General features: G+C 46.5%; 1 protein-coding gene across 2 annotated transcripts in view; it reads right to left on the bottom strand.

Moving 5' to 3' along the window:
• Positions 1–10,694: 10,694 nt before the first annotated feature.
• CELF6 (CUGBP Elav-like family member 6) overlaps positions 10,695–13,291 on the bottom strand; it is a 28,053-nt gene continuing 25,456 nt past the window's right edge. Inside the window, exons 9-13 of one of the 2 annotated variants that reach the window (XM_037833503.1) lie at positions 13,083–13,145; positions 12,753–12,833; positions 12,525–12,668; positions 11,744–11,899; positions 10,696–10,877 (exon numbers count right to left, since the gene is read on the bottom strand). In XM_037833503.1, coding sequence (XP_037689431.1) covers positions 11,772–11,899; positions 12,525–12,668; positions 12,753–12,833; positions 13,083–13,145 — 416 coding nt within the window. In that variant the 3' untranslated portion in view covers positions 10,696–10,877; positions 11,744–11,771. Of the gene's footprint in view, positions 10,878–11,743; positions 11,900–12,524; positions 12,669–12,752; positions 12,834–13,082; positions 13,146–13,291 lie in introns of both variants that reach the window. The other variant, XM_037833504.1, reaches the window with a different exon arrangement.

Here is a 13,291-nt window from a genome sequence, read left to right as displayed (position 1 = left end):
TCCCTTGTAGCTTCGGGAATGCAGGTGGGGGGCATTGAGGGTGGAAATCTCTAACGCCTTCTCGTCAGACCCTCTGGGTTCAAAGCTTGGTTTTAGCACTTACTGACCATGCAGTTTTAAACAAAGGACTTTTACTTCTTGAGTCTTAGTTTTCTCATCAGTAAAGTAGGAACAATAATATTTATTTCGTGGAGCTGGGTTAGGATGAGATAAGATAGTATCAAGTAGAACAGTATGAAGTTGCCATTTTTTTTTGTAGGATATAAAAAGGCAAATGCCGGCAATTGCATCCGGTTCAATTTAATGCTTGTAAAGTAACCGGCAGAGTACCTGGGGGACTAGGACGAATTCCATAAATGGAAGCTGTAATTATGGTTATTAACCCCTCCCAGGAATGGCCAGACTTTCTCTCATCCCTATCAGAATTGATTGTCTTGGGGCTCCCACCTATCTCTCTTTTCCATCAGCATTAATGGGAAAATGCTTTTCCTAGACCTGCCCTCCTTCCTAACTCCCCTGTTACCTAGACTCAGCAGAAAGAAGGTATCAACATATCCTATCTATCCCTTCCTAGCTAGCTTCCGTCTGAATTTTCCCAGTGGAGTCTTTTACAACTGCACGCCCTCAGCCTCTCCTTTCTGACTCCTTTCCCATTTCATGACCCTCTTTTCTCACCTTGCCGCTTAGCCTGGGCCACAATACCATCTCTGTTTGTTACCCGCATTGCTTATAATAACTGAAAAAGTGAGGGTTATAGAATAAGAGGACTATTAGCCTCCAGTCACAGAGGGCAGAAATTCAGAATAGTTGGGACAGGAGTTGGCCCTGTTTCCTAAAACAACTTACCAGCAGGGGCCCTGTAACAGCTTTTGAGAACCATGCATGCATGGGAATGTTTTTGAGCATGAATACTTTGGGCAAGCACAGAGTCTCCATGAGTGAAATATCAAACTCCAGTATTCTATAACCTACCACCCTCCACACCCCCTCACAGTTCATACCACCAGCTCTTCTATTCATCATAAATCTTGACTGACTCATAGTCTGTCTGCATTTTCCTGGCTTGACTTCTTTTCCTATCCAGTCCAAATCACAGGCACTTTAATCACAATTTTGTTAATATTCTTGCCCTTGCCCTTTAAAATCACAACCCTGGATCATTCCAACCATCTACCTTCCCTACTCTGCCATCTGAATTCAGAAAATAGAAAGTCACCCAATCCTGCAGACTTGAGCTCATGGGTGAGCACCGTTTTAGGTGCCCATGAGCCTTCTTATTCTCTGGGAATTATATTTTCCACACCTACACCCCAGATCCACAGGCCCCAAGTCCTGTTTGGCTTATGTGACTCCTGGCACCCTGGCTGCTGTTTATTGAACTGTGAGTGGATTCCTAATCTTCAAGCTGTGCTAAACAGATGTTCTTTCCTAGGAATCTGGGATTAAGACTGAGTGGTTCTGATTCTAACTGGATTGCTTCCTTGAGCAGAAGAGATGTAAACATAATAGCTGTGGTGCAGCACCTTCCACCTGCTATAAAGAATGAGAAATGGAGAAAGACTGTCTGCTCAGAAAGAATCAAGTATGGAGAGGGAGAGACCAGAGATGGTGAAACTACTCCTTGGCTCCTGGTAGATTCACAGGCCCTCCTGAAGCCTTCTGTCCTTGGGGTTTATGAGTCACCCTTTATCTAGAATTCATCACTTAAGCTAACTTGAGTTAACTTGTGACCTATACAGTGCTGCTATAAACTTACAGACTACAACCTCAACTAGCCCTCAGTATACTGCAGTCCTTCCACATGTCCACTTCCTCCATCATCTCCCCCATTCTACTTTACAGAGAAAACAAAGACCATGGGGGAAACTGCCTCAATTTTCTGCCTTCTCCAAATATTTCTCTCCCACCCTTTCTATCTCAGAGATAGAGAGTTCTCCCTTCAAATCCAAGTTTTATCCTTTCACCATGATCTGTATTTCATTCCTTTTTGCCCCTTCAGGAACTTTGCCCCTTCACTTACCCCTTTCCTTATGTATCTTCAACTTCTTCCTCTCCCCTACCCTTTGTTCTCAGCATACAAACTTGATCAACTAGCTCAAACTTTTAAAAAGTCAAATTTTAATTCCACAAACTACTGACTATTGCACAGTTGGTTGTGACTTCAAACTAAACTTTTAGGAGTAGTCTATGCTCTTCATCTCCACTTCCTTTCATTCTATTTATTCCTTAATCCAGGGTCATCTGATCTCTCCCGAAAATCTCTACTGAAGATATGTTCACCAACGTTACAAATGACTTATAAACTGCCAAATTCATTGGATATTTCCAGGCTTAATTTCCTTGACCACTTCATGTCATTTGACAAGGTTGATCATTCTGGTTCTACAAACCATTTCCTCTGTTGGCTCCTATGAGCTATTCTCTTCCAATCTCTTCCTACACCTTACATTGGCTCTACACAGCATCCTTGAAAAACTCCTTTGCTTTCATCCACTATTTAAATATAAAAACAATTCAGTCCACAACCCATTTCTCCTCTCATTACTCTTCCCAGTGACTTCAGTGGCACCTACCTGAAGCAGATCATGGTGATTTGGCACTGCTCAGAATCTGAATTCCTTTCCTATTCTACAAGTCTTGGAAGTAAGCAGAGTCCTCCATGATGGATGCTGAAAAGTTCAGTTCTTTGCTTTCCGGCAATTAGGAAAGAGGCATGTGACCTAGGCTTGGCCAGGCAGTGCCCTAAAATGTTAACCCTGGATGGATTCAGAGAAATGTAATGGTGGAGAACTTTTCCTGGTGGAAGTGGCCAAAGTGGGGTCAACTTCATCCAACGACCAGGGGCTACTGGTGGTGGTGACCAGCAACTGTCCATTGATTTCTACAGCAACAGTGTCCTTCCTGGACTGGCTCTGGCATCAGATTTCGGCTGTTGCTGTAGTAGATTGACCTTTTCTTTGTTCCCACCTGTTTTCTAAGCCTGGATCTCCCTCCTTGCAATCCCATGACCCACCCAGTGCGCTTTCAACAAATCAGCCTGAGTGACACACAGCTGTAGACTGGGACTTTCAAATCTTTATCTCCAACTTACACTTTTATATTGAGTTTCAAGTTGCCTTTTGGACAAGATCACTTGATATCTCACAGGCAAATTCATCTTCTCTTCAAATCTGCATCTCTTTTTGTGTTCCTAGCTTAGTAAATAGCACTATGACTTGTTCAGCCAGAACCTTGAGAGGTAAGCACCTTAGACTCCTCCCATCCTCATTAAAATTTAACCAATTTTACCTCTTAGTACATCTTAACCAATCCATCCCTTATATTCCTTCTCCTCCTTTCCAGAACTATCACACTTGCCTCCTAGCTAGACTTCCTATCCCTGTCTCGACTCTTCCACTGAGATGCCTGGGAGATCTTTCTAAAACCCAAATCTGGTCATATCACTCCTCAATTAAAACCCTATAATAGTTCCCCACCACTTCCAGGATAAAACTCAAATGCTTTCTATGGATCTTGTCCCTACTTGACTCTCACCACTCCCTCATATGCATCCTACACCCTAGTCAGCCAAACTACATGTTCTTACAGACCATGGAGGACATGTGGTTACCGTAAGTACTTCATAGGACTGACAGTCACCTCTGTCCTCCCCCCAACACCCACCCCTGTCCCCAGGAATGTATACATAATCCAGTAGGCCAAACAAAGGACTCCGTCATACCTTGGCTAACATGACTGGTTCAGGTAAGGGTTTATGACCCAAGTAGAGCCAATCTTAATCCTCCCTGAGATTTCTTTTTGCCATAGCTCTCTTGTTGTTGAGGCCGTGGCACTAGGAGGATGTGAGATTGAAGCTGCTGGCACCCAGTTCTCCCTGCCACATGGAGAAAGTGTGCCCTGTGGTACGAAAGAGAATGAGGCCAAGTCACAGAGGGAAGCAGAGCCCTAGAGATGGAGCAAGATAGACCAGATAACATTTGTTTGAGTCCCTTAATTCAGCCCTGCCTCTACTTCCCGGTTTCTTTCTTGCTTAAGCTGGTTTGTTTTGGTTCCTACAACTTGCAATTAAGAGTCCTAGTACAGTAATTGAATGAAGTGTGCAAACAACAGACTCTAGAATGTGTAATTGGCTAACTTGAAGTGAAATGGAGGCTGAGGGTGGGGGACAGTGGGATCCCCTCATCCTGGGCTGAGAAGTTGGAAATCCCTGGTATATGGTATCAAAGCAGCTGATTAAATGATCATCTGTTTTATCTTGAGATTAGGATCATGCATCTAACAATGATGGAAATTTCATGGACTTGCTGGAAAATGTCTCTGTGGTTGGAAAGAGAATGGGGCCTTTCAAAATGTCTGGGTATTGGAGTACATTGGCCTCTTCTTGGGGCTTTCAGTAAGGTTCGCAGGAGGACAAGCCTTCCTCCATGCTGGCGGAACAAGAACAGTACACAGCTTTGTCTAGAGTTGCCTTTCTGCCTGTGGCCAGTATTCAAGTCTGCCAAGGGTCAGATAAACCATGAGTCTTTAGATTATAGAAGCCAAATCCTCTTCCCCAAGCTAAAGCGAGGGAGAAAAAACAAAGCCAAGTGGGAAATCCAGCAGGAAATACAGGAGCTTGGGACCTGGAAAGGTCCAGAGAAATAGGGGAAGCCTGATCTTCTGAAGCACATCTGAATGCATTTTATTCTCCCAAATCAAATAATATTTATTTGGCTTGGAATTCAAAATTCAGTGGTCGGGATTCTGGTGTCTGGGGACCTTGGCTGTGAATCCTTCGGAGTAGGACATATTGGTCATAAATTTCATGTATTTTCTTGGATTCCCAGGCTACCTCCTCTTTTTCTCTCTTGGAAGACACCCACCTATGCCCAGTGGTAGAAATGCCATATGGCAGGGCATGGAACCTGATTTCCTAATCAACCACCCAAGAGGCAGATGATGCAACTCAGAAATGCAGGGGAGTTAGCTCTCTGTAGGGTGAACCTTGGCCAATGGAAAACAGGCGATAAGAGGGAACAGGTAGATAATCCTCTCTCAATTCTCGCCTTGGTGGACTGGTCCAAGGTATGGTTTCTCCTTGCAAGCACCATGTGCTTAGCAAACAACCCTGCCCAAGTGACCTGCTCTTTCTTCAGGCTCACTTTGAAGCAGTGGCCAATACAGGAATGCATCATCTTGCGTTGCTTCACATCTTTCTTTGCCTCTCTTCTCTTTTTATCTTCATTACCCTGGGTTTCCATCTCCCAAATAAAGTTTTAGCACATTAATCCTTGCCTCAGAGTCTGCTTTCTAGAGGACTTAAGTTGTGGGGATACAATTAATGCCCATATCCCAACATTGAGTCCCAACAGTGGAATAGTAAGAAGGTACTGAGGATATAACTTGGGAATCTAAGCCAGACGGCCAACTTCCTCTCAGTGGCCTAGTGCCATGATCTTTGGATCAGGCCATTTCTGGCCTTCTAACCAAAAGGTGGTGAGGCTCAATTCATAGGCTCTTTTCTTGGTCCCTTTCACTTTCTCCTGATCTCCTAATTCTTCTCTTGGGAAAAGCCAGACCTAGACTTGCAGCCTTCTCTACCTTCTGGGTTTCTTTGCTCTTAAGCAGCTAGAGGGCAGGAGGCCAGAGCCTGGAAGTTCCAAGTTCCCTTCTCTAGATGGCCAAAGTCTCTCATCATCTCCAGCTGCTAACGAGTGAACTCTGTAATAGCAGCATCTGAGGCCAGGCTGGGGAAGAAAAAGTGAGACCCTCTGTCCTTTCTGAGTTTGTACTTGACACAGACTCATTCACCTCTTTGCAGACCCCACATGACCCAGGCTGAAAGGACAGCTGTATGGCCTGAATTGTGCAATGGCTCTGAGCTCCCTGATCCAATGAGGTTTCTTCCTTTATTGACTCTCCCAAAGAACATAAAACTTTGTAACATTCTTGCGCAAATATACTGGCTGTGAGGGAAGTCCCAGAGGCCAAAAATAGCCTCTGACTCCCTGCCAAGGTTGACTGTGTCAGGATGGAGGCAGCTGCAGTCAGGACAGGGGATACCCAAAGATTACATCCAAAACTGGAATGGACCAAGCAAGGTCCTGTGATCTCCACATTCATAGCACCCTCTTTTGGAGGGTACTGCATGCACATTCTGCTCCACCGATGGAGGGCAAGCCTCCAGGTCTGGTTACAGCACACAGCAGAACCAGAGCTGCTTCTAAGGTCAAAGGTCATTAGTCCCATCTCAGACCAAAGGTCTTTTTTCCTTACACCCAGGACATACAGACTGCATCCAGGGAAAGAAAGAAATTCCAGGGCCTCTGCTGAAGAATGAAGACTTTTCCCACCCTCCCAAGTCATACAGATTCTCAGAGGATCCCCAAACTCAGGGTCCACTGGAAGACACCCCTCCAGGAGTCCTTTAGTGACATGGCCTCATTGCAGTAATGGGCCCTGGTGGGGGCCAGGGGGAGCAAGCTGTAGGTTGCTGGCCAGAATGAATGCTTATGTGGCTGCCTCACTCTTGTCTGAGGCATCTCTCCTCGGGTTGAGGCTTAGGAGCCATTACCACTCAGGAATTTTGACTATATGGCCACTGTATTTTGACTATAAGGGCACTGGACCATGAGCCAGATGAGTGTCAAACAGGTAATCTGTCTCTGGGGGCAATGAATAGATTCAGGCTGACTCATTGGCATAGACTGGGGCCATTACAGAAGCCATGAAGCTGAGGGTTAGGGGAATGGACAAATTATGACCTGTTGCTTAGAAACAGAAACCACAGGGCCAGATTCAGATCCAGGGACCAGGACTTGGGTAGAATCTTTATACTAGTTACTAGCTCACAAAATGCCCAGAAATCAAATCAATTGGTTTGAAAGGAACTGTATTGCAAAAAAATCCTCACACCTGGCAAACAGGGACATCGGAATGCTTAATCTCTAAGTCAAGCTTTATGACTCCAAACCATGTTGAAAGGGAAGTGGGATGTTTCAGTTCCAGAATGGGCATCCTCTCAAAGATGTCCATAAATGACAGTGGGTAAAGATCAAGCACTTTTGTTGACCGAGAAACACTCTCCACTGTATAGCTATACATTAGTGACCATTGTTTTCTCTTCTCCCCCTTTCCAAATGGGAGTTGAATTTCTTTATGGTTACCCTATTTTCCCTCCACAATTCCATTCCTGGGTATATAGAGATAGCTAAAATTTGGCCATCAATTGCAAGATCATAAGATGTCATATCCAGACTTGAGCAAGAAGGTGCACATCACCAAGGGACTCTGGACTGAGGGACCAACAAAGCAACTGGATATGATTCTGCTTTGTTTCCCACTGGGAAGAGAGTGTATTTTTGGCTGGCCCTAGGATCACTGCATTCTTGGATAGGCACATTTTTGAAATGGTATGTTTGTCATGAAGGTGGGTGGATTCTGGGCAATAAAGGAGTAGAACATAGTATACATGTATTGTTTATCTGCCCATCATCTCTTCCTTTGGGGATCCATCTCTCTCTCTCCGTACAGTTCTAGTGAAGTTGTGAATCATAGGGGCCTACTCTTCTTCCAAGAGGTGGGCACATGTTCAAAGCTGGCCAATCAAAGTCTTCCCTAGGACTTTAGAGCCAGAACTAGTGAGGCCGACATATAAAAAGAAGCAGTGCCAAGAGATGGAGACATCATCATTTGAACCCCTAGATCTAGCCATGCTTGAAGGCAGCAGATATATCCTTTGATTTATCAATTATGTAAGACAATTTCCTATTGGCTTAAATATGTTCAAGTCGGGTTTCATGATACTTGTAACAGAAAAGATCCAGACTAACACATGCAAACACAAACTGAGACACAAACATCATGTTGTTCAAACTCATTAGACATTTTACAAGACTTCCATGATCTTACCAGGAGCTAGCAAACTTTTCCTGGAAAGAACCAAATAGTATACATTTTAGGCTTTGTGGGCCACATATGGTCTTGGTCTCATGTTCTTTTATTTTGTTTTTATAACCCTTTAAAAATGTAAAACCATTCTTAGTTTGCAGGCTATAAAAAATAGGCCACAGGCCAGATTTGGCCCATAGGCCATAGTTTGCCAACCCTGCATCTGCAGACCCTGTCAAATTCTGCAGCTTTGGAGTCACACAGTTTGCCAGTCCCTAGCCATGAAGTAAAATACTTTAAATACCATTTTGGTTCAGGTGTTTTGACATGACTAGATAATGTGTTAAGGTTCAGGATAGAGTTAGGTTAGGGGAAAAGGTTTTGTATTGTGCCCACTGTCTGTTACATGATAGGCACAGAATAAATGGTAATCATTATTATTTCTTGGTAATAAAGATAAATTTTCATAATGATGCAGCTGTCCAAACAACTCTTCCCAAACGTCCTTGAAGACTCTTCCAAGCCTTAATCTCCTTTAGAAAGCCCTTCTCTGACCTCCCACACCAATAAAATCTTATTTAGGTATTCTTGCTATCACAGATCCTGTGTGGCCCTCTATTATAATTGCATTATTTATCTGTCTTTTCCCCTAACTCAGACTATGTGTGAGCCCCAGCACCTAATATGGTGCTCAGCTCTTAGTACTGGAGGAAGCTCTCTGCCTACGTGTGAATATCTGTTTGCATGTGCAGGTGCTGTGTGTCTCTATCTGTGTCCAGGGCAATCAGTCTATATGTAAGCAACATGCTGGTGTACAGATGCCCTCGGCACTAGTTTCTCTCTCAGTTTGAAACTATTTGTGGATGTGCACCACATCTTACCTGGCAATGTTATTACCATATCTATTTTTCATTCCCATTCCCTCCAAAAAAGAGTCAAAGACAGAGGAACAGGTGGGAACAAGTTTTCTTAGAAACTTTTAGGAAGAGGGACCCTCCAACCCCACCCCCATAGCCTTCATTACTGTCTGATGTGATGTCACATCAGAGGCCTCCAGCCTCGGTAACATCTGGGATCAGAGTGCTCACCACAAAGCTGGGGCCCCAGATTAGGCTGATCCGTGTCTGTGGGGTGGAGGGGAAATGATCCTCCTGGGAAAAAAAATGTGCAAGGCCCTACAGGTCCAGGGAAGGCTGACCAAGGCAAGGTGAATCATGGTGTTCTAAGCTGGATCTTTTGCCCATCTCACAGAAGCAGGCAGGAAGCACCACCATTGATCAGCTTTATATGGCACCCACTGTATACAACAGACAGACAAAGACAGACAGACAGAGCACACACCACTTTTAAGCTGAACACTGCTCACCATCTAGAAGCACCTTGGATAAGCACATGTGAGACACTTTTGCATAGGAAAGATGTACTTTTCAAAGGAATGAAGAAGTATTTTGGTGAAACATCTACTTCCCTCCCAGGTCCTGGGTAAAGAGGAACCTCTAATTCTGAAGCTTCTACTTATTGAAAATTATCCCCTTCTCAATGGCAGTATATACAGACAGTAGCATACCTTCCAAGTCTGTTGCCACAGTCCTCTACATATATCCTGAATCTACTATATAGATGGGCAAATTTAGAGACAGAAGGTGGCCAGGAGCAAGGAGATACTGGGGCTGGCTCAAGGTGAGGAGAAACAGGTGTCTCAGCTCAGCCAAAGGCAACATCTCTGTCTATCTGGATTGGGAAGTGAAAGACTGAGATGGCCAAAACCACCCCTTCCTGCCTGGGGAAGCAGTGGTTCTGTGGGAAAGGTTGTCAAATGGGAAAGGCAGGTTCCTTCTGCTGGCTGAGGGACCTCTCAAGGCAGCAAGGGCCAGGGCAGGTCAGAGATCCTCCTGGGGCCTCTTCAGAGATAAAGAGTTCTTCAGAGTTTGGGGATTGTGGGCTGTGGATTCACTGCTTCCATAGCTCTCTCATTGCCTGTATATGAGCCTAGACCTCAAGTCCTTAACTATTTAAAAAAACAAAGGCAGGTGAGGCACCAGAGGGGACCCCTGGTCCTGATTCCAGAGGGAGCAGAGTGACCCTCGGCACCTATTGAGAGCATGTACATCTGGCCCAATCTGTCTGGTGGTGGCTGAGGGACTCGCTGTCCCAGAATTTGCCCTGTGCCTTCTTTGAAGGCAGCTCACAGAGCTCTCTCCCAGAAGGCTGTGGGGGAGCAGTCAAGCGGCCCCCTGGGGTGAGGGATTGCAGGCTGCAGGACTTACAGTGCAGGGCAAGGACATACAGTGCGGGGCCAGGACCCTGAGGAAGCTGTTTCCTAGGGAGGATGTTGGAGTTCTCTGTATGAGGGTTGTATTATTTTTGCAACCTTCCTGTAAGCTTGACATTATTTCAAAACATTTTGTTTTTTTTTAAGAAAGAAAAGGGCAGGTGATGGGAGAGTGATGCAAGAGGGAATCAGACACAAAACAATTTTTCCACAGCCTCCCTCTGCCTAGGCTGGGGCTTCCAAGGGTCTCCTTCACCCTGTCTCCTAAGGATATTTAAAGGCAGCTTTTATGAGACACTCAACTGTCTTTTCATTTCTCTCTTTTTTTCTTTGTTTATTTGTTTTAATTTAATAACTATATATATATTTTAAAAAAGCATAGTCCTTTGGTCCCTAAACTCTAAGGAATGATATGATTTCAAAAGAAGTAAATCTGGGCTTCCTGTGTGGACAAGCCCTTGGCACCCCTAAGGCCCTCTGCTGGTTCCCCTAAATAGTCAGTCCTCAGCCAGCCCCAGTTGCCCTGGCAGCCTGAGCTTTTTGCCCTGGGCACAGAACAACCTACTAGAAAAAAAAAAAAAAACAACAATCCTTTTAGTGGCCTGAGCCCCAGGTCCCAGACTTGGGTCGCATCCACCTCCACCTGCAGCTGCTGCTTTAAGAAGGGCTGCTCCAGTGTTTCTGTGCTTTTCCTTTCCTTTCTTCTCACTCTTCAGTTTCTGTTGCTGGGTATTAACTGATAAGGAGAAAGGAAAAAAAAAAAAAAAAAAAAGGCAAAAGTCACCCTGGAGGGCAAGACAAGAAGAGCAGCTTGCCCCATCAGTGACATCTGAGGTGCCCAGTTGGGACCTTGCTTCCTGAGGAGCAGAGTGGCAGCAGGGCCGAGGCAGCAGCCGGGTCCACTGAAGGCCAGACAGCCCGGCTTTACGCCCCCTCCAGAGGGCTCCCAGAGGTAGCTCCAGTGAGATGGAGCCATGTGGACCTCCAGAGATAGCAAATTTCCAGAAGTTGGAGGCAATATCATTATGGACCCATGGCCTTGACAGAAACCTAGAACTTGTCATCTCCCTCCCCATCACCCACCAGGCCCTCCAGATCCTGCTTCTTAAACCTACATTGCTTCTCTCCCCTCATCCCCATGTTCACTACCATTATCCCAGCCGTCACACCTTGTCCCTTCTTTGCTCAAACTCCTCAACGGTTCTTTACCACTTTCAGGATAAAGCCCAAACTCTTTGGCCATTAAGACCCTTCACAGGCTGGCCCAAACTGAATTTTCTAGTCTCCTTCTCCAACCCTCCCACACATGGGTTTTCTACTCCCATGGCCCCTGTGGCTATCTCTAGAGAAGAACTGGTTGAATTTTGCTGCAATTGTCCCTCCCAGACTGTGGGGGCAAGAATGTTGTCTAATTTATCTCAGTCTTTGGACTGGAGGGAAAACACAAAGACTCCATCTGAGGATTCTTCCTAGCTCCTGGCTGTTCTCTCTATCCCTGATTTTTTCAGAGGAAGGATGTTCCCAACTTCTTAAAAGGCATATCCAGGATGGGAGGGCCTCTTCACTCAGGCTCCATCTGCCTCGGCTCCATCAGGGACTCACCTTTCTGTGGCAGCTCAGTGAGAGCAGATCAGTAAGGCCGGTTGGCATCCTTGGGCCTCTTTAGCTGGACTTTGAGCCTCTTCATGCCAATTTGAAAGCCATTCATGGCCTGAATAGCAGTCTGGGCACTAGTTGGATTGTCAAAACTAACAAACCCTGTGGGATGTAGGCAGAGAGATTGTCTGGGGACTCTGCCAGGCAGGGCTGCCTTTCTGTCTCACCAACCCCCTCTTCTCTCTGTCCCCTCAGGCCAGTCCCATCAAACTTATGCTCCTTCATTATTTGCACACACACACACACACACACACACACAGACAAATACAGGCATATGTTAATACTTACAAGGGCACATGGCCTGAGTTTCCTAAAGGTGTGATTCTTAGAAGCACAGGAGGCAACTTTAAGTATGTGTGTGCGTATATGTATGTATGTATGTCAGAGTGTCTCCCTGTTTTTCCCTGGCATGTGTTGGCTTTCTCCCTACAGCTCCCACTCTGGTCCTCAGAACTGCCCTCTAGTTGGAGGAGATCTCTGGTCCCAGAACCATACTCCTCCTGCCCTGACCAGAATCCCAAGTCAAACATCTCCCACACACCTGAACTTCCCCAAGTGAACCTGACATTGGCTTGTTCCTGATCTGGGCTGAGGGCTGAGCCCCAGATAGGTCTGTGACCTGGCTTTGTGCCACATATTCTGTTTCCAGAAAGCACTGCCTTACATAGCTACAATCTTAGGATCTGTAGGGAATCCCAGAGTTAGGAGTGGGAGGGACCCAGCTCACCGAAACACTTGCTCTGGTTGGTGGCTCGATCCACAAAGACTTTGGCAGAGACAACAGCTCCGAAAGGCAGGAATGTCTGTATGAGTTCAGCATCACCAAACTCCTGAGGCAGGTGATAGATGAAGAGGTTACAGCCTTCGGGGCCTGCAGGAACAGTAACAGGCTGGTTCAGGGGAGGGACCCTGAGTCCAGCCCCACCAGGCCCTCATCTCCAGCGCCTGTCCCTACCTTCTCTCTGCTGCTGGGGCAGGGCTGAAGGCTGCTGGGAAAAAGCTGTGCTCACTGGGGCATAGGCCGACGGATAGGCTGCTGGAGACAGAAGTGGGAGTGGGCAGTGACCCCAGGAGCCATCCCCCCAGTGGGGCCCCATCTGCCTGGACACCTTTGACCAGTTCAGTCCGGCTCATTGTAACTCCCCCCCACCCCCCGAGGTTGTTTTGGGCCCAGGGGTGGGGGGGGCTAGGGAGGTTGACTCCTTCCTCAGAACAGAGCCTAAATCCCCCACAGTTCTCCCTATTCTTGTCTGGGGCCCTTCAATCCGCGAAGCGCAAGTGAAACCTGCGTAGTGGTGCATCCCAGCGTAGGCCTGCTGCAGGGGGTCAGCCACGCCGGGGTTCTGGGCTGGGGAGAGAGGCGCGCGGGGCCCACGGTGAAGGCGGGCGGGGTTGGGGAGAGGCTCAGGGAGTGGCTCGGGGAGTGTGGGAGGTGGAGGAAGGCTAGGAGAGCCCCAGGTCCTCTCCCCCCACCCCACCCCCGCTCCCCACCCC

Source organism: Choloepus didactylus, chromosome 4 (genome assembly GCF_015220235.1).
Source record: "Choloepus didactylus isolate mChoDid1 chromosome 4, mChoDid1.pri, whole genome shotgun sequence".
Lineage (NCBI taxonomy): Eukaryota > Metazoa > Chordata > Mammalia > Pilosa > Megalonychidae > Choloepus > Choloepus didactylus.
Note: the sequence above shows the minus strand (reverse complement) of the source record. Positions and strands in the feature narration are given on the sequence as shown.